The following is a 21,333-nucleotide window of genomic DNA, read 5'->3' on the forward strand; positions in this document are numbered from 1 at the left end:
CCTCAACCTCACCAACATTTGTCATTATTAATCTCCTTCATTTTAGCCATTCCAGTGAAAGTGAAATGATAGAATTTCCCTAATTGCTAATGATGTCAAGCATGTCCTCATGTGTTTATTGGACATGTTATGTATCTTCTTTAACTGACATGTCTATTCCAGCCTTTTGCCAAATCTCTGAATTGAGTTGTCCTTTTGTTCTTCATTTGTAGGAATTCCATGTATATTCTGGATACAAATCCTAATATTTTCTCCTGGTCCATGGCTAGTCCTTTAATTAGGTGTCTGATAGAAAACCAGTTTTTAATTTTGATGAAGTCTTCGAGCTATAGAATATGCTCTGGGACCAGGCAGTAGGACTGAGCTGTGTCCTAAGCTGTGTCCCATGTTGAAATACTTTCTAGAAAGAAGGTACTCGGGGTCCCAGCAGGGCTGCCATTTCCTTCAAGTTTGTTCTACGGTATTTCAAAGAGAAGCTGAAGTAACATGGATACTTAGCCCCTGTGTGGGCTGTCCTAGGAGAACACTGAAAGGATCACAGATTCTCACTCTCTCCAGTAGGCACCAGGATTCAAGCCTAGGGGGGTTCGTGTATTCAGATGTAGAGAAGAAATGGCCTTAATTTCTTCTAAATACCTATGGCCTTTGCTGCCGAGTGATGATATGCCATAAGAATCCAAGATCTTCAATATGTATATATGCTCTGACCCCATAATTCTACTTCTAGGAGTTTAACCCAGGGCTGAATCCATGGTTTATGCACAGTGTTAATCACAAGTATACGTATTTCAGCTTTGTTTCTATAGTAAGGTGTTAGGACACCATCTAAAATAGTGGACGGTTGCATATAGCCTGAAAACTCCATATAGCAGAATGCTATGACATCATTTAAAGGTATTCCCTATAATACATATATTTACTGTCAGAGACATTTCACAATATTGTTGTATAAAAAAGGTTTTAAAATATTATATGTAATCCCATTTTATAAAAAGCCTTATATATATGTATATATACGTGTGTGTGTGTGTGTTCTGTTTATAAAACCATGACCCAGATGGCTCAGTCTGAGAGAGTGTCTGTGTTAACAAAAGTAATTTTTAAATACTTCTACTCCTTCACTCATATTTTTCATATACATGAAGGCTATTATATCATGGCCAGCAATACTTTTTAAATTTCCTCAGTTCCTCTCCCAGTCACATGTCATAGCTGCTTCTGCACCTCTCTCCAAAATCCCACTTAAAAATCCTACAGCCCACATCCCTTCTGCCTGTTCTTTCTTTTCCACCTCATATTTTCCATCATGAAAGCTGGAGAATATGTGTGTCCAATGCTGCGCCCTCCTTGGAAGGGGGGAGGGGAGAAACTGAGCATTCTTCCTACTTGCCCAGGATGGGGTAGTGAGAATTGGGGAGAGAGGGTTGTTGGCAATGCTCCCGCATGGGTAATCTTTCTCCCATTTCATATGCATAGGAAGCATCTAGAAGGACATGCACAAAGGCCAAAATGTTAACAGTACTTATTTCTGGTGGTAGGATTAGAGTGGATTTTAATTTTCTTCTTCTTGCTTATCTGTGTTTTCTAATTTCCTGTCATGAACAGACATTCCCTGATTAATTTCTTAGAATTTTTATTGAAGTACATCTTGATTCATTTATAAAAATAGTTTTTTTTTTTAAGAAAAATCGTTCCCCAGTGCTTCACAAGAGTATGAGGTTGGAGAAGCAAGTACGGTGAACTTCAAGTTAAAGAGGTTTAAAAATATATTATCTGTCCCAGATGCAGCTCCCAACATTGTACCCAAGCCAAGCATCTGTCAACACTGAGAGGCTTGTCTTTGCTCCTGTCTCCCCCTTTTTGTCAAATAAAAGCAAAAGGTATTTTCAGAAATGTGCAAGTCAGGGAGAATGGCTTGGGACAAGTTAAGCCAGTAGACATGATTATGCCTTATCTGGAAAATAGGTACGACCATATGGTCCTCAGGAATGGGTGAGATAACATGCTTGGAAAACCCAGTATAAGACTGGCCCATTACTGGTCCTCAAGTACATTTGAGCACGTGCTATGTTAAGTTCTTTCACTCAGAAGGCAATTCCTGGTTCCGGCTTTGGGGTAGGCCCTGGGATGGAGGCTGTGGACATAAGGATGAGATGTGGGCTCAACCCTGTAGGCACTCCCAATCTATGGGATGAAGAAATAACAATAATGATAGAAGCTAATAATTATCAAATGCTGATGTGCCAGACACTCTTAGAAGAGCTTTATATCTATATATTGGTGTTTTCCATCTTTCTAGTAATCTATGAGATAATTATTGTATAGTCTCGGTAATTATTGTATAGTCTGTCTTCCTGGTCACCGAAGTCTGTTTGTCCCTCTGTCAGAGCCCATTTCTGTGGTAAGGTAATGGATCTATTTAGATATGTACAAAGGGTAATCTGCCAGTTATAGGCACCATATTGAATGATCTATTTCTTCATCTGTAAAATAAGGAGAATCACAGTTGCTACCTCATAGATTACTAACAGAAAAAATGAAATATATATAAAGCACTTAAAACAGTGTCTGGCACATAAGCTGTGAATAACTGTTAGCTGCTATTTTTGTTGTCGTTGTCCTTGTTATTTGTCTCCTCCTATATACTGGGAACTCCTTGAGGGCTAGGTCACTATCTTATTAATTGCTGTATCCACAACTCTCAACCCAGGACCTAGGTGAAATAATAATTGTTAAGTAAAAGAGCAAATTTATCACTGCTCACATATTTCAAGGTGGGGAAGGAGGTTGGCAGGGTATTCCCTTCATGAGTAGACATCGGAATCCCCCCAGAATGATGACAGTAGGAGGAACCCAGGCCCTCCACAAGGCCTGTGAGAACCACAAGGTCCTTCACAGATTAAAGATCAACTCCCCCATTTTAATTTTTTTTTCAACGTTTTTATTTATTTTTGGGACAGAGAGAGACAGAGCATGAACGGGGGAGGGGCAGAGAGAGAGGGAGTCACAGAATCGAAAACAGGCTCCAGGCTCTGAGCCATCAGCCCAGAGCCTGACGCGGGGCTCGAACTCACAGACCGCGAGATCGTGACCTGGCTGAAGTCAGACGCTTAACCGACTGCGCCACCCAGGCGCCCCTCAACTCCCCCATTTTATAGATGAGGAGACTGAGGTTTAGGGATTTCATGTGGCTCGTCTGTGGTCATACAGCTCATCAGCACTCGAATGAATGTGTTAGGAATGTGGGCTCTTTAACGTAACCTCAAGTTATACCCCATGGGCAGTTAGACAGGATTTCATATTGGTTTAATTTCACAAAGCTGTTTTGGGTATTCCAAGTATCTGATGCTAAGCTCCTAAGAGACAGAGGTGAGTGGGCTCAGGGAGTGTCCAGACTTGGACAAGACAGACATTAAATAAGCAAATACAAGTGTGATGAGGGGGCATCCCAGGGTATAATGAGAGTTTGTCTTGTTTCCATTGGTAGATGTCAAGAGACTGAAAAACCAAGTGAGAAGAGTGGGAAAATAGGAGGCTGGAACAAACGTATCGAAGTTACTTGGGTTATAACTGTGGGCCCTCCCATTAAAGGGAAGCCCTGTCCCATATGAAATGCAAACCCTGGGGTGGGAAGCAGAGGCTGACTTCTGTTGCAGTACTGTGGGGTGGATGCAGTGGGAGCCTGGAGAAAGTGTCTCCACTTCCTCAGCCAAGGTTATCTCTCCCCAACAGTATTACTCAGAGAACCAACCCGCCAAGCCAGCACAGCCCCCCCACTCCCCAGGGCTCCTGGGAGAGCCTCAGAGTGGAGAGTTGTTGCTAAGAAGTGTATTTTTGTCCTACTTAAGGCACAACTATAAATTCACATAATAGATCTACCAATATGACTGAAAATGCATAGCACAACTCAGGGGTGGGAAAAATCATAGCTCACCCCAGTGCCCTTAATCTTCCACCTGGGAGTAGTTTAGCATTAAGCATCCATTATTTATTAGGGAGACGGGGATGTAGGGAGGAAGGGCAATGTGTGGGTAGCAACCAGTATTGACAGGGAAATGTGAGAGACAATGCGGTGCAGCAGGATGTGCAAGGGCCAGGAGCTGAGAGAACAAGGCTCTGCCATTGCCCACCTGGGTGACTTTGGATAAGTCACTTAAACACTCTGACCTTGATTACCTCATCTGTAAAATAGGGTTTGATTTAAATGGTCTCCTCAAGTCCTTCCAGGGTCTGAAATTCTATCCAGAATGTTCTATGCATTGTGAAGAAAATTTTTGTCAGAAGTTGCATTCACTACCCTGGAAGGAATCCCCAAGCCTTCGGGGAGCACATTTCCAGGAAAGCGATCTCAAACCTCTTCCTAAAGATCCCCAATTTATAAGAGCCCCACGGGGGCATGCACCCAGGTATGAAGTGTCTAGGAGTTTGTTTATTATGGCAAAAGTAATTTTGCCTTCTACTCCAGAACCTATTTTTACCTGTGTTCATATCAAAATAGTATTCTCAATTCATACTATAGATGGTTGTTGACAAATCTAGAATTGAAGGTTGACAGAGAACCTCATCTTTTGATCTTGAACTAGGGTTAGGCCTTAACTCTGGGTGAAACAATTAGAGGAAATGTCTCCTTTTTTGTGTTTTCTGTATTTTCTATTTTTTCTGTAATGCACTTATATTAATTTAAGACTAAAGGAAAGTAAATAACATTTTTAAAATAGGAAAAATAGGGACGCCTGGGTGGCTCAGTCGGTTAAGCATCCGACTTCAGCTCAGGTCATGATCTCATGGTTCATGGGTTCAAGCCCTGAATTGGGCTGTGTGCTGACAGCTTGGAACCTGGAGCCTGCTTCAGATTCTGTGTCTCCCTCTCTCTCTGCCCTCCCCCATTCATGCTGTGTGTGTGTGTGTGTGTGTGTGTGTGTCTCTCTCTCTCAAAAACAAATAAACATTAAAATACATATAAACAGGGAAAATAACAAATTGCTGACCTTCCATATGTAGATTTTAAGGAGGGAAAGACTTCCCTTTATGAACAAGTTCCCTGGTGACCTTTTCTTATGCTCTATCTCATGTATCCAGTTTATGCATAGTAATTCCATGAGAAACAGGTGCAGGTGAATATATAAAAGTAATAATAATGACAATTATGGTGATGACGGTGGCTACTATTCCTGTGTTTCACCATACGCTACTGTTCTAAACTTTGTGTGTATCATTGTGTCTAATCCTTGTAAGACCCCTGGAGGTAGACGCTATTATCCTCATTTTACAGATGAGGAAATTGAAGCAACAGGAAGTTAAGTAACTTTGCAGGTTGGAAAATCTTTCATGCCCTGTCTTTTATCTTCTCAGCACACCTTTTAGATCTGGCCTGGCTGCAGCCTCTACCCTACCCAGCAATAACTTGACCATGTCACCTTAGCGATCCCTTGGCTTTTGCTTCTGCCCTGGGGCTTCTCCATCTCTGTTCCGTGGGACACCCATGGGAGCCCATTGCACCGATCTGGCACCTGCACAGATCTCAGAGTACAAGGACTTTCTAGAGGAACTCTTGACTGATGGGGGCTGAGGACTGGTAGACAAAATTTTGCTCTACAATCTTAAAGCATATTCTGCTTGGTTCCTGGGAGCGTCCTGGTGGGATTAAGCTTCAATTGCCCACAGCAATCATGAATTTAGTGCCCACCCTTAATTGGCTTTTTTTCCTTCCCTCAATTTACTCATCCCAGGCCCCAAGTCCTATTTCCTGGAATTGTTTTCCAAAATAAATAATCTGCATATAAAATAAGTCTCAGGTCCTGCCTTTTGGAGGAACCTAAGCTAAGACATTGCCAATGGTCACACAGCTGTTAAATTGGGGCACGCCGGTAGGAGAATGTTCATTCCACGTAAAATAATAATAAATACCCAGAACTAGGATATAAATACATACATCTTTTTTTTTTAAACGTTTATTTATTTTTGAGACAGAGAGAGACAGAGCATGAACAGGGGAGGGACAAAGAGAGAGGGAGACACAGAATCTGAAACAGGCTCCAGGCTCTGAGCTTGTCAGCACAGAGCCCGACGCGGGGCTCGAACTCACAGACCGTGAGATCATGACCTGAGCCGAAGTCGGACGCTTAACCGACCAAGCCACCCAGGCGCCCCAATACATACATCTTTTTAAATGGGTATGTGTGTATGGAGAAGTTTACATGCACACCCGGATAGATTTAGGGGTAGAACAAGTACACCAAAGGTTAATGGATTTTTAGATTTTTTTCCCCCTCTTACTTATCTGTATTGTCTAATTTTGCTAAAGTGACAATGTGTCACTTATGTCGCGGATGGACAGCAGAATGGCAAACTGATCTGTGCTGATTTATTCTCCCAGAACGCTCGAGTCTTTTAGAAGACAATAGTAGCCACGGACACGCTTGAAGTGAACGTGGATTAACTACTCTCCTACAGCCTCACTTTCAGGGTATCACAAAAATAAGTCTCAGACCAAGAGACCAAAGACACAGGCAGATTCATTGAATAAGCATTCATCTGCAGGTGAGCATAAGACAGTCCATGCAGCCTGCTCTGGAAGCTTATGACGCCCCAGCCTCTGCCCACTTAGGTACTGCGGCTACTCCCTAAATGGAAGGTTCACAGGAAGAAGGCGGGGGAACATTCCAGATCAGTCGGTCTCAAACTTGAGCAGGCGTGAGAATCTCCTGGAGGGCTTGCTAAAGCACAGGTTGCTGGACCCTGCCCCAGAGTGTGCACCGCACTTTGAGATCAGTGATCTAGAAGCAGAATTTTGTTGCTTTCTCTGATAATTGGTATCAGGCAACCGGCAGTCCCCTACATGGCTGGACACGCGACCATTTAGAGTTTAGTCTAGAGCACCAACACTTAGACTGCCAGACGCTCTAGATTCTTTTACCTAAAATGCATGAGGGTGGAGAATCTCTCTACAAGGTTTTAGAGATTATCATTAATGTTGTCAATGAAAAGCCATTTCTCATCATCCTTATGCCAGTTAGCAAAGCCTGCTGCATCGCTTGAGCTATGGGAAAGTGAGGTATGCATGGATAGCTGGAGTGTGACCTTACTAACATAATGCTAGCTGACCCACCCTGTGCGTGAGTTCCAGATGGGCAGCTAGGAGATAACATAAATGAACACTTCACCTAATATCACATGTCCAAGCTGAACATTTTAGAGTAAGTACAGACAACATTAATGGGAAGGACAGTTCATTAACAAATCCACGGGCGTGTGTTTGATCCCACAGACTGAGCCTGAGATCATAGAGGAAACCAACATCGACAGAGTGAATGAGCCCCGGGGCTATGCCCGATCAAGGCAGATGAAAGGTCACTCGGAGACCTCCACACTGAGCTCCCAGCCCTCCATCGATGAGGTCAGGCAGCAGATGCACATGCTACTGGAGGAGGCCTTCAGCCTGGCATCTGCAGGCCACGCGGGCCAGAGCCGGCACCAGGAGGCTTACGGCTCAGCACAGCACCTGCCCTACTCGGAGGTTGTGACCAGTGCTCCAGGGACCATGACGCGGCCCAGGGCAGGGGTGCAGTGGGTACCCACCTATCGCCCAGAAATGTACCAGTACAGTCTGCCTCGACCGGTAAGTCCGACGTCCCATCCACCTGCCACCATCGGGTCAGCTCTGCCCAGGGTGTTATGACAGGGGTCTCAGAGTGGGAGCTTCTAGTGGTAAATCACCTTGGGATTTTGAGACATACTTTTCTGGACCCTCATCCCGTCCTCCACCCATGATCCAAGCCTAAGCCTGTGGGCACAAGCACACAGACAGCCCTTACATCAAACCATAGTACATTTTAGAATGAATTTCCTTTTCTACTGTCCCTCCTGTAAAGGGTTGACCTCATTCTTCATGCACTGGTGGTTTCCTGCATTTCCAAGTGTGAGGAAATGTCAGAACACATTGCAAAGCTGCATGTTAGGGGCCATGTGCCTGGTGGTTCAGAGCAGAGGCTCAGGGGGCAGGTGGTTTGACTTCGAATCCCTGCCCTGCCACTCACTAGCCTTGGAGACATCATTTAAATTCTCTACAGCTGAAATGAACAAGATAACCAACTTCCTAGGGTTGTTGTAAAGATTAAGCGAGATGATATATGAGGCACTTATAAGAATGCCAGGCACATATGCTGCAACGGTGTCACTCGTGATTATTTCATTTAGTGGTAACTGCACTTCCATATCTGAGAAAGCACCCAGTGACTAAAAGCTTCCATAATTTAAACAACAATTTTAATTAGGATGCGTCTCATTCATTACCATAGCATCTACAGAAATCTTTTTTAAAAGGGATAAGCCACAGACCATAATAAACAATGCAATGTGCATGTACAGATTCCATCCTTGTAATAGTTCATGACCCATCCCCAAGGGTTACTCATTAATAGAGCTTTATAAATTGTCATTGTGATATGTAATTACATAACAAAAGCCAACATTTTTTGAGTGTTTTAGTCATTAGCTATTGATCATATGTATGTTAGCTCATTTATTTAGTCCTTACTACAACAAGCCACTGAGGCGGGTACTTGTTTTGTCCCTATTTTACAGATGAGGAAACTGAGGTTACACACTTGCTCAAGTCACACAGACAGGAAGGGGCACAGCTGGGACCCAAAGCCAGCTGTGTCCGGCTCCAGAGCCCATGTGCTTAACCGGCATGCTGTTCTCCCTTGTGCTATGTTGCATTGCCTCTTTCATTTGCAGTAGACTATTTGGGAAATCTGTGGGCCTATGGAGCCTTGTGATGATTTCACACCCCTACCCTCCACGGTCCACACCACACAGGCACTTAATAAATTGCTGTTACGCTACGTAACTACATAGCCTGCACACTAGTGTGAATTTCTTTATTGTTCTCTTTTGCTCCAGATTTCTCCTCTCCTCCAAGTCACTGAGATGTCTCCCCTTGACACTGCTCCTCATACCTTCTGTCCTTGAATGTCTGTGTCTAGCCTTACCTTTCCTGTTGGCTGAGTTGAACAGGACAGACTGAAGATCTGGGGTGGGGCGGCCGTGTTTGCTTGGGGCTATCATCACTGCAAGGCTTTGTCCTTAGGTTGGGAAGTGCAGAATTTCTGTTTCTATTCACTTCACAGTGACCAGCCACTGGGAATTTGACTCAAACACCGATTACACTCACAATAACTGATTTGTTATTAAGGATTCGAACTTACAAACCTGCAGTGAGAAGCTGGGTGACCACAGAGGCCAGAATACTTCCATTTGCTGGTCAGTGTGGTCTTTCGTTAGGTAAAAGTCAGTCTAAGGAAAGTAAGACATTGTCAGGAGAGCTGGTTATTATTGGAGCCGTCTTCTCAGTCTCTGATACACAAATCTGGAGAGTACAGGCAATAAAGGACATAAGTAAACACCAGCCATCTTTTTTACATCCCATTTTCTGAGATATGGGTAGAATACGATGCAAAATTCTTCAAATAATTTTTAAGCTAAAATAGAAGACTTTGGGGCAATGCCCAGATCTTAAGAATATGACTTAGCCTCCGCCATCAGGGAGGTTTGCTGGGTATGTTTGAATAGCTCTGCCTTCCGGAAGTGTGTCAACAACTCTGGAGCCACATGCTCTCCTCAGTTGAAGTCCAAACATCCTTTTTTTCCAGAAAGAGTCAGAATAATTCTCACTGAGCCTTACAAATCCATCAACTTTAAAACACTTCCCTTTGGGGGTACCTGGGTGGCTCAGTTGGTCAAGTGTCCAACTTTGGCTCAGGTCATGATCTCGCAGTCTGTGGATACAAGCCTTGTGTTGGGCTCTGTGCTGAGAGCTTAGAGCCTGAAGCCTGCTTTGGATTCCATGTCTCCCTCTCTTTCTCTCTCTGCCTTCCCACACCCACATTCTGTCTCTCTCTCTTTCTCAAAAATAAATAAACATTAAAAATAAATAAATAAAATACTTCCCTTTGGCCATCATGTTACTGTTTGCACAATTAGAACTTTCTGATTGTCCACTAAATTGGTACCCACCCTTATGGGGGAAAGAAGAGATTTTTCTCACTGAGATTGAGAAAACACCCTGATCTCACCACATTTATAAGCAGCGCTTCAGTGTCTGTCCCCTGGGAAAATCACCTGTCTCTGTTCTGTATTGATTCACACTGACCTCAGTTTTGTTGGTTCATCCTTCTTGATCTCCATACACAGACCCCGTGCCTGGATTTTCCCTCAGTCCAGAGTAGAATGGCACACACCTGCTAAATGACCTTAGCCTGGGGCTACAGCTCTGAGCCTCAGATGCCTCAGCCATGAAATAGTGGTGATGAGAGGGCCATGGTGAGGATGAAGTGATCATTCATGTAAAATGCTTGGCACGGTCCTGCACCTGGTGAGCACCCACTGCTTGTTTGCTGATGTTTGTCAGAGGGCTTTCAGATGATGCCTAGCACCTCAAATTGCCTGAGAGATGGTAGTCATTATAATAAAAATATCCTGTCCTTTTCACAGAATTCCACTAGTTATATCCCTTTTCCTGACTGTGCTGACACTACTCCTATTCCTCCTCCTGCTCTGTTAAATTCCTTTAAAAGCATGCTCCGGATGCCCCACCCGAGGGTCCCAGAGAAGCCCCACTTCTGGTTAAAGATGATTCTCAAGAACAGCTGGAGAATCTGGCTCTGGGTTGGAGGCCAGCTTCCAGGGATCCATAAAGAAGTCTGGTTTCAGAGAGAAAAAACAACCAGGATGAGTCTTCCAACTGCTGACGGAATCCACATCCATGATGCCTCAATTTAACAAAACCATCAAAAAATTTCTTATTTTTAGCACATATGAAGACCTAGATCGTTCTGTTTGTTATAATTTGGGGTTGGCAGTTGTGCCAAGAAGGGCAAAAACATCAGCATTATACTCTTGAAAAATCAGGCCACCGAAAACTGGAAAAGAACGGAGAACACAGCAGAGAGATGGGCCATCAAACCGGAACAATATGAAAGGCAGTTCTTTTGTTATTAACGCTTCCGCCTTTTTTTTTTCTTTCTTTCTTTCTTTTTTTTTTTTTTTTTGCCAACACACATGGTCCCTATTTTCATGAGAGGAGAAAATCACTAACAATACACAGTAGAAATAATGATTCTCAACCCAAGTTCTTGCCGAGCCCCCTTGTGCTATGATAATGTGGAAATCAATAGAAAAGGTGGCAATTTAGAATGATAACTATGATTACTTTTCAGCTTCCCCAAAAGGAAGCACTGGGAGCTCGGCCGGAGGATAATTGGAAGCTGGTGGTTTTCAATGTGCTGGGCCAGCCTGATGTCATTTATATCATGGAAAAGGTTACTGCTGGCAGCTTGGGACTCCTGCACCGCAGTCCTGAATATATTTCACCCCTTGAATCTGTGAAGAGATTGGACTTGACACCTAATGTCCCATCCAGTTTTGCCAGCAGCCCTAATGGGTCTGCACCAAGTGGAATGAAAACATCCTAAAGCCTTCCTGTGGGTGTCAGAGTAAGGGATCTGGAGAAAGGCAGCAGGGTTAAAACATCCTCCCCACTAGAGGCTTTCCAAAGCAATGAACGGTAATAATTATAACAATGTCAACAGCTGCCATCTGTTGAGCTCTCATTGCATATACCGGACACAAAGCTAAGTGCTGTGTAGACATCACCTCTTCTCATCTAACAAGCATCCTGTGAAGTCAATGTTATTATTATCCGCGTGTACCCGGTGAGGAAACTGAGGCTTGAAGAAGTAAAGAAACATGCCCAAGGTCACACAGCTATCAAGGGCAGACACAAAGTGAGAACCTAGAGCTGACTTCAAAGACCACATGTTTTCCTCCCTTTGGCCCAGTGAGCCCAGGGATGTCCTGCAGACCCTGAGGAGACTCAAATCTCCAGAACTTCAGAGTGTGATCCTCTCATAGGGAAGCTGGCCCAGTTTGAGAGGGTTTTGTCCAACACTATCATTGCCGCTTATGAAGGAGACAACTCTATTAAAATGAAAATGAGAATCTTACAGCTTTTTTTCCTCCTCTCCCCTCAAAAACAAAACAAAAACCTTTGTTGATGAGATAGGCAGACATGTCAGGTATAAGTTTACATCCACCACGACATTTGGGTTCAAGAGAGGATTATGTTTCTTATATTTCTGTAAACCTGATTTGAATCTGTTCTGAGCTCCCATCTGGCCAGGTGGGTCAGAAATTCAATGTTTTTATTGGGCTCCCTCCACCTCTCATTGCTCAAAAGTCACTGGCGGTTTGAGGCAGTTGGACCACAGGGAGAGGGTCCATCCCGGGGCATTGTCCAACTCTTGGGAGTCCTTGAAGGCAGGTCACGCTGTTATACCTAGGCTAGCCTTGGCATTGGGGATCTTTGCCTCTGGACTACCCTGAGAAAGCCTCCTTGAAAACCGTCTGAGTACCCAACATCCAGCAAAGGCTCCAGGGGAAGGGAGAAAGGGAGGTAGGAGATGAAGTCTAGAGAATACTTAGCCCACAAAACTCAGGGGTGCAAGACATGTACTTTGATTTTTCGCTTATCTTCTCCATGTGCCAAAAGCTCAATTTCAGTTCAGGGTCTCCTTCTCTCCTCCTGGGTTAAGCTATTGAGGGGGCCTACATGATGCAAAGCATGGTGAGGGGGTGGGAAGAATCTGGTTCCAGTTTGTCCTCATCTAACTCCTCTGGCTGGCATCCCTGAGAAGTCCTTGATTCCATCTAGTCTCCAGGTGTTGGTCCAGGTAGAGCACAGCTGTATCCTGGTCCTCTTGCTTGTAAGCTCCTTCCAGACTCCCCCCACCTTCCTTCCATGCTTCAGTATACTCATTCCCCCTCTTTGTCTCTCCCCTGGTGTCTCTGTCTCTCTCCCCCTCTGACACACACACACACACACACACACACACACACACACATCTATCCTTTCACCCTTTCTAGCATCTTCCTCATATTATCCTTTTCCCCCCTGTCTCCCCCCAGAGAGAGGCAGAACATAGAGCCCCCTGTCCAGACCCATCAGCATCTAAGCTCTCTGGCTTGCCTCCCACTCCCTCCCTTTCTTAACCCAAGGGTGTTTACCTCACCTAAGGGCAGTAACCTAAACATACCTCACTTCTTCCAAATCTCTTCTTTTGGCATCAACTTTAGGTCTTGAGTGCTTTAGAGCTTAAGTTTTTGATATTTAAAATCCTAAACTCTTAGGGGGGCACCTGACTGGTTCAATTGGTTGAGTATATGACTCTTGATCTTGGGGTCATGAGTTAGACCCCCATGTTGGGTGTAGAGATTACTTTTAAAATAATAAAATAAAATTTAAATTAAAAAAATAAAATAAAATCCTAAACTTTTGCAATTCAATAGTTTTGACCATCAAAACTCCAATGAGGACTGGCTCTCACGCCTTCTTCATGGCCATCACCTTCCTTCCCTGGGGCAGGAAGGTAGGATGCCCTTGTTGCTTGGGGCAGGGGAAGGGCCCTGGACTTCAGGAATTGTGAGGTGAAAAAAGTCTTGATTACTACAGTTATTGTATCAAAATATTATCCTGTCTCAAAGGAAGAGAGTATTACTATAGAGGACCCAATGTGTGCCAGATGTTACATTAACATATAAAATGAGTTTTTCAAACAGCCTTTGAAATGGGGGTATAATACTGTTAACCTCCATCACTAGTGAGAAAGCAGGCACAGGCAAGGTAAGTTGCTTGAGATCAAGCAGCTGGTAAGGATCAAGCCAGGATTCAACCCCAGTTTTGTCTGATTTCAAACCCATCCCCTCTGTACCACGATACCCTTAGCTCAGAATTGCAAGACAGTGCCCTTAACTGGCTGTGTGTTTTTGGACAAGTCAGTTTACCTCTCTGGCCTTTAGTATCCTCCTTGGTTAAGGTAAAGTATATGGTCTCAATGTCTCCTGCTCTCTTTCCAGTTCAAACCTTTTATGATTCCAGAGGCCTTGGAAGCCTTAGATATTGCTCTATCAGTAGCTCCTGGTAAACTAACAGATCAAGATAGGCACTGGGTTTTTACTACAGGGTTAGTCTTCAATTACCAAGTCCTCTGTTTTCAACTAAATAGGAACTATCCTTCTGGAAGATTTTACCTCCTCCACCAGGATAAGAAGTTACAGCCACATGTAGACTTAGGTAGACACCTGTTTAGCCTGGAAGTGGTATTGTCAGCATCAGCAGAATATACTCGAAGGGACACCATTCAGTGCAACCCAGCGTGGTTAGCAGGTATGGAAAGACTCATGCATCCATTCTGACCTGGGGCTGGCCTCCAATGAGGGTGGGTTGACTTTGACCTGTCAGTCCTCCTTCCACTACCCATGCAAAGCCTGAGACCCCTGACCTGTTCCTGTAGGCACAAGCTGCCCTCTTGGACCTATCATGCCTATAGTGCTACCCTTGAGGTTGATCCTGATCACCTTCCTCCTTCTGGATGGGTGCACCTGCACAAGAAGGGACCAGCACCCAGTGGGTTTCACCTGGGTTCACTCCCTACTGGGGCTACTAGAGAGGATGGCCTTGACCCAACCCCATCACCTCCCACCCAAGAACATTACAACTGAACCTTTGAGTAGACTATGTAGTCCCCTTTCCCCCTTCTACTTTTGCAACCAAACTTCTGAGCCCAAAGACTGGCCAGCCTACTCTAGTTACTCCCAGGCTCCTTTCACCTCAGACACCTCAGACCTGTTTACAAAAACTACCTTCAATTCTGAGTCTTGGATCTCCTTTCTAGCCAGAGGCAGGGATCCCAAAAGATGGTGCCAGGCTGGGCACATTATGGCCACTGTCATGGAACTGGAAACTTGAAATCAGGCAACAGTTTTGAGGAATAGCTTCCAGTGAAATCCTAATCACAAAGCAGTCATCAGGAAGTCAAGGTTCCAGATACATATCAAGAGAAATCAGAATGTGAAGCCAGGAGGGCTTAGAACTATGGGAAACCTGCACATGGGGGAGGGGGGAGGTAGGAAGACACTGTGGGTGGGGATTCTCTCAGCCCCCAAGCACAGGGCACAAGTTCTGCTTTTTATGTGGCCCCTGTGGCTACCCCAGGGCCCTGTAGATACAGCCCAAAGGAGACTGTGTGATCTCCTGCTCAGTCTTGCTTGTAACTGGCAAAATCTTCCGAAGAAGACAATTCCCTTGGTACTTCTCAAAAGTTCAGAATTTTTAATCAATTCTGTGGTAAATCAATTTACCATGGATTAAATCAAGAATTTAATCAATTCTTTGGCTACAGGACAGACACAGGCATAGAAGGGCTTTTTCTTGGCTGGAAAACTATGTTGAGCAAAGAATAAGCCTTCCAGGAACCAGGGATAAAAATAAGTTGTCTGTCTCTCTACTGAGTATTGTGAGAGGCCAGAAGAGAGAAGAGGGGCTCTAAACCCCTTTCTCTATTTTGGGAAAGGCATGTTCTTACTTGATGGTTTCTTGATAATAATGGAGTATAAGCTGGAAGGATGTCCCAACACAATGATTTTCAAACTCTCTGCAAAACCTTAGAGTTCAGGGAGGTCCCAGGTTATCATCATGCAGGTAAGTGAAGGGCCAAATTCACCAGGGCACCGCCCCTCTCCCCAACTTCAACCAGAGAAGCCCTGCTTTGATCTAGTTATGTATTCAAGTTGTGTCAAAGCTATTTCACGGCTATAGAAGAGTTTGTTTGGAAGCCTGTGAGTTACTCCAATGCCTTATTTCACAAGGAAAATGAAAAACATCAACAAAAATGAGGTGCAGAGAGACTGTCTACAGAAAGTGAATGGCTGAATCAAGATGAGAATTTGGTCTCCTGGGTTTGGTTCACTCAACATTCATTGAGCAAATACTTATTTAGCACTATTCTGTGCAAAGCATTTTGCTTTGTAAGGTAGGGGTAGCATGGTTGCTGAACCCCATCCTAGCTTAGGATCTAGTAGAGCTTCAGATTTTGGTTCCCGGAATCCTACCTTAGCATACATAGTTTATTGATACTTTAAAAAAAAAAAAAAGGAAATGCAACACAGTAATGTAGCTTTCCATATTGACTCAGCCAGTACCTCTAAACCTGGGCAAATGTTTTCTTTCATTCTTGTCCTAGAAAATTAGTATTGCTATTACACTCCTAGGCTGACAGTTTCTTTGAGCACTTTGCATTCATTCCATGGTCTTTTGGGTGACATTGAGAAGTCCCCATATTGTAGATAATATGCCTTTTCTCTCTGGCTGCTTTAAAGATGTTCTCTATGTCTCTGGTACTCTACAATTTCATTACAATGTATCTACATGTGTTTTATTTATCCTGCTTGGGATCATCGTACTTCCTGAACTTATTAGTCTACTGATTTTGTCAATTCTGGAAAATTCTTAGTCATTGCTTCTTTGAATATTGCCTCTCTTCCTCTCTGGGACTTTGGGATTTTAGACCTTCTTACTCTGTCCTCCGCATTTTTTTTTTTTTTACTTCTCTTTTATATATCCTATCTCCTTATGTCTTTGTGCTTCATTCTTAGTAATTTCCTCAATTCCGTTTTCTAGTTTATTAATTTTCTCTTCATCTGTGGCACATAGATTACTTAATTCCCCTATGTTGAGTGTTTTCTTTCAGTAATTACAGTTCACTCCTAAAAGTTCTAATTGTTCTTTCTCAAATCTGCCAGATCATTCCTGATAGTTTCTCTGTCTGGTCTTTTTTTTTTTTTTTTTTTTTTTTACATTTTTTACCTTTCTGTTTTCTGTTTTGTATCTGGACATTTTTAACTCTTAAGTCCTTAAAGATCTAAATATGTTGTTTGTTTGTCTGTTTGTTTTTCTCCTGACTCTCACCTATGTTTTCTGGTCTTTGATGATGAGCTATTATTTGCTCATCTTAATCTATGCTGATCCTGAGAGCCTGGTTTAGGGAAATCTCCTCCAAACAGGACTTAGAATTGCTCCTGCCTAAATGCTACCAGCCTCCCTCTGTGGAAGGGACCAATGTCAGCTCCTTCCAGGTTGATTGTGAGTGTCTCAGTTCCACCTGTCCCATCCCCTTGCCCTGTCCCGAAGCTTGCTCTCTTAATCATTTGCCAACATGCACTTGTCTTCCAGGCAACACCCTCCATCTTTCATATTTGCTTACTACTCACTATTTCTACCTCTGGTTTCAGCACATGGTTTTGTTTTAGTTGGCTGAGGTGTGTGCCGGGGCAGGGATACGGGTAGTGGGTAGGGTCCTTGAGCTTTCCCTTACATCTTGCAATTCCCACAGTGCATCAAGAAGCATGTTTCATCTAGGATCTAGGCCCTTACAAGTATGTAGTCTGCCATAACGCTGGGAAGAAGACCTCATTCAGTTCAAAGAACCCTGTTTATGGATTCCCTCTGCTGCTGCTTTTTGTCCTGAAGCCTTCGGGCTTAAAGTCTTGTCACCTTGTTCCTCAAGAGATCTAGCAGGCATGATACCTAAAGAAAAAGATGAATGAGAAGCACAAGTTAAGCTTTGTCTTGCCAGAGAGCATTTCTAGATTTTCTCTCGCTAAAGGAGGCTGTGGCCTGGCTCTCTGATCCTGTCTATCCTCTGACTGTTTTCATTTTATCCCCTCACGTGTTGATTAAAGTCTTTGCTTTCGTGACAGTTCCAATCCTTTATCTTTGAATAGTGCTTTATAGATTGTGAAATACTTAAACATACACCGACTTGCCTGATCTTCTTAGCAGCCCTCTGAGCAAGGCATCCTTGTCCCCACTTTGGAAGAGGACAGCAAGGCCCAGAGAGGTCACCCAACTTTCTTAGGGACATACAGTCTATTTGTCAGCAAACTAGGACCTCCACCCATACTTCCTGATTCTAAAGCCATCCCTTCCCCCCCAACTAAATCTGCTTTCCATGAGTGACAAAGTAAAATGCAATTAGTGATTCATTCATTCCTTCATTCATTTATTCATTTATTTATTGATCATACATGATCTACCAGGCACTGTTGCAGGCATGAGGATGTAGCTGACAGCAAAGCCCTTCCCACATTACAGTCCAGCTGGTGGCAGGAAATACCTAAACAAGCAATGATATAATACCACAGGGTGACAATTGCTATGGCAAAAAATAAAGCAGAATATGGAGAGAGAGTAAATGGGGCTCTAGGGGAACATGGGGCTGGATGAATGAGATGAAGGAAGGAACCACGGGAAGGATTAGGAGAAAAGCATCCCAGGGGGAAGAAGCAGCACATACAAAAGCTGGAGGCAGGAAAGAACTTGGCTTATTCTAAGATCAATCGAAGGACTCCGTGACTACAATGGCCCAAGCAAAGGGGAGCCTGGCTGGAGATGAGATGGAAGAGGGGACTGGGGAACATAAGGAAGATTAGGGGAGATTTTGAGGAAGGCAGGAAAACCTGACCTGGGAGTCTGCTTTCCTTTTCAGTAAGAAGAACCTGTGTGTTGATGGACACTGCATTTTAACAGATCTTCCTCTACTGCTCGTCTATTTCACAGGCATACAGGTTTTCCCAGCTTCCTGAAATGGTCATGGGCTCTCCCCCTCCACCTGTACCTCCCCGGACTGGCCCTGTGGCTGTTGCTTCTCTCAGGCGGTAACACATTCCTTTCTTTGCTTTGCTTGGAATGTTTGGAGATTTGTTCCTGTGTACCCTGACCTGACACATCTCCTTCATGGCCGTCCCACTGAGGGTGCAAGCACCTGTACAGACAACCTCGTGCCTGGGGTGCTCCAAGTACCATGAAGGAAGTGGGAGCACAGAGAGGGTTCACCAACTTTCTTATCATTTGACATGGGAAGTCCTTTAGAACCCACAACTGAAGAAACTCAAGGTCAACCAACCCATACCATAGAAGCCCCATACCCTTATCTTCAACATCTAAAAATTATTCCAGCTCAGGCCACTCCAATGGTTGCCTCCAGTCTGGGCCCCTCCTGGCACGTGTGTGTACCCAGAAGTCCCTTTGTTGTTTAGGGGTGGTGGCTAAGAGGCCAGGGAGCAGCATGTCTGGGCACCCAGCCTAACTCATGACTTCCAAGATGGGAGGCTGAGAGCACATGAACTCAGATATGTATAAACGTATTAACTCAGATATAAAGATATAACTCAGATATGATAAAGATATTGTCTTTGTGATCTTATAAAAAGCACATGTTTTAAACAAAGATAGGCAAGAAACACAAAATCTATGAGTGCTGGGAGATGCTGGAATAGGCATCAGGTCCAGGGTTAAAGAAAAAACTATGCCCTGGGATAGGTATGATCCCCTGCCCTGGCCCTCCTACCCTAGCCTCCCCCAACATGCTAGCCACACCCTATCTGTGGACCACAGGTCTGAACTTTGTGAAAATGGTGAAGAAAAATGAGTCTTTCCTCCAAAATGTCCCTGCCCTCATTTCCCACAGTTTAGAATGCCAAGCTGTGTGTAGACACCAGCCCTTGACTCCAGTCGAGCTCAGAGTGGGTTGGGAAGCAGCACACCAGGGTTCTATCCTAACCCTGTATAGAACCCTGGGCAAGTTGCCTCAACTCTCTGGCCCCTGTTTCCTTACTGTAAAATGAGGGAGATGGCCTAACTGATCGCAGAGATTCTAGGATTCCTCCAAGGGGGCTAAGTGTATGGGGCAGAACACGGGAGTTTTCCTTGGAAGGGTTTTCTAAACTAGTAGCAGATGCCTGGAATAGTATCTGGGAAGCCAGGGCTGTGGGAGAGATCAACCAAGAGAAAGATGGAGGGATCAAGAAAGGAAGGGAGACCCCACATTACTGAGCCTCCAGCAGCCACCCTGATGTAGAGTCAAATCATCACAGCCTCTGTGTTTAACCCTCCCTGGGCAATACTGGGAAGCCTCAATTCCTCCTGATGGTTCTGAATGCCAGGAACTTCACATCAGTCATTTGTGGCCCATTTGCTGAAGGCCAGTATCTGTTTCTTATTTCTTACCCACCAGTCTCTTCCCCTGCCCTTCCACACTGTCTACCATCTTGCCAAATATCAGCAGGTCACTGCTTTCCATATAGACCCAGACGATTAGACCACGGAGGAGCCTCGGAGAGGGGGTCATCCACCCCTTTTGTTTCACAGACCAGGAAACTGAGGCTCAGTGAGGAGAGGTAGCTAGAACCCAGACCCCCGCCTCCTGGTCCGGCTGCGGTGCTGTGGCTCTGTTCTGCTATTACAGTGACAGACACTTGGCTGCTCAGAGCTGGCAGCCTGCCACCTGCTGTGGCTGTCTTTGCCTCCTTCCATTTTAATTTTAGGAGCCTGAAATCCCTCTGTGAAGGGGAGGTTAGAGACTGGCTAAAGCACCCTTTATTAGAGGGGAGAAGCTGGCACCCGTGGAGCCCAGGCAGCCCTCTTCTCACTGGCATTCTGAGCACTAAGTGGAAATATGATGTGTTTAATGGGCCGGATTCTCTGCTCGCCTGTGGGATCGAGGGACAAAAAGTGTTCTGTCATTCGTAACGCCTAGAAAGTGCTAGGCTCCTGCTTCCGGGAGCAGCCCAAGCTTCTCAGAGCCTTGGGCTTCTTGCTACCACCAGCAGCAGGAAACTGTGGTCCTCTGGCCCTCGCAGGTCACCAGCCCTGGTGTCTGGAGGGGGAGCGACCAGGCACTCCAGACAGAGCCTTCTCATTGGCTGCTGATGATGTCATCCCCTCCCAGGTCGACCATCCCCAGCTAATACCCAGCGCTAATTGCCTGGCTTATTTTTATGTGGAAATTAAGTGTGCTACTCCCCAGAGACACAAGAGCCACCCTCGGGGGAGCACTGACCTTGAATATCTAAAACTGACTTAAGTTCGGGCCACCACAACCGCTGCTCCAACTCCGGGGCGCGCTTGGCCTTCTTTGTTATTCAGGGGAAGGGGGGCGGCAAATCCAGGCCTGAGGACCCCCACCCTCGTGGGGCTTGGAGACCGCCAAGGTCCCCTGAGGCGACCCCCAGAGGTGCAAGTGGTGGGAACCTCGCCTTGGGCGGGAGCGGCTAACGCAGCCCCTCTGCACCCCCCAGGTCCACCTCGGACGTGGGCAGCAAGACCAGGATGGCCGAGTCCGCAGGGCCGGAACCGGCCCAGCTGCACGACAGCCCCTCCTTCGCACAGGTGTCCAGAGGCCCCGTGTCCGTGGCGCAGTTGGACCAGTCGGCTTTAAATTACTCAGGTGGGCAAGAGGAGAAACGGCTGAAAAAGGCCAGTGCTGTACCCCAGCCCCACCCCGGTGCCGTGCTCTTTGCACTCCCGCACCCCCCAAATCCACACAAGCCATCTGCTCCCTGTCATCCTTAGCAATCCAGGCAACTGTGTGTCTGACTTCAGTAGCTCTGGTTGGAAGAGCTACTGTTCTATTTCTTTAAAAAGTCTGAAATATGACA

General features: G+C 45.0%; 1 protein-coding gene across 1 annotated transcript in view; it reads left to right on the plus strand.

Annotated features, from left to right (window-relative positions):
- The window catches only part of KIAA1549L (KIAA1549 like), a 117,056-nt gene that overhangs the window by 88,670 nt on the left and 7,053 nt on the right, over positions 1 to 21,333 (plus strand). Inside the window, exons 16-18 of the mRNA XM_047823248.1 lie at positions 7,268 to 7,618; positions 18,455 to 18,552; positions 20,974 to 21,122. Coding sequence (XP_047679204.1) covers positions 7,268 to 7,618; positions 18,455 to 18,552; positions 20,974 to 21,122 — 598 coding nt within the window. The remainder of the gene's footprint in view (positions 1 to 7,267; positions 7,619 to 18,454; positions 18,553 to 20,973; positions 21,123 to 21,333) is intronic.

The sequence above is a fragment of the Prionailurus viverrinus genome, chromosome D1 (assembly GCF_022837055.1).
Source record: "Prionailurus viverrinus isolate Anna chromosome D1, UM_Priviv_1.0, whole genome shotgun sequence".
Lineage (NCBI taxonomy): Eukaryota > Metazoa > Chordata > Mammalia > Carnivora > Felidae > Prionailurus > Prionailurus viverrinus.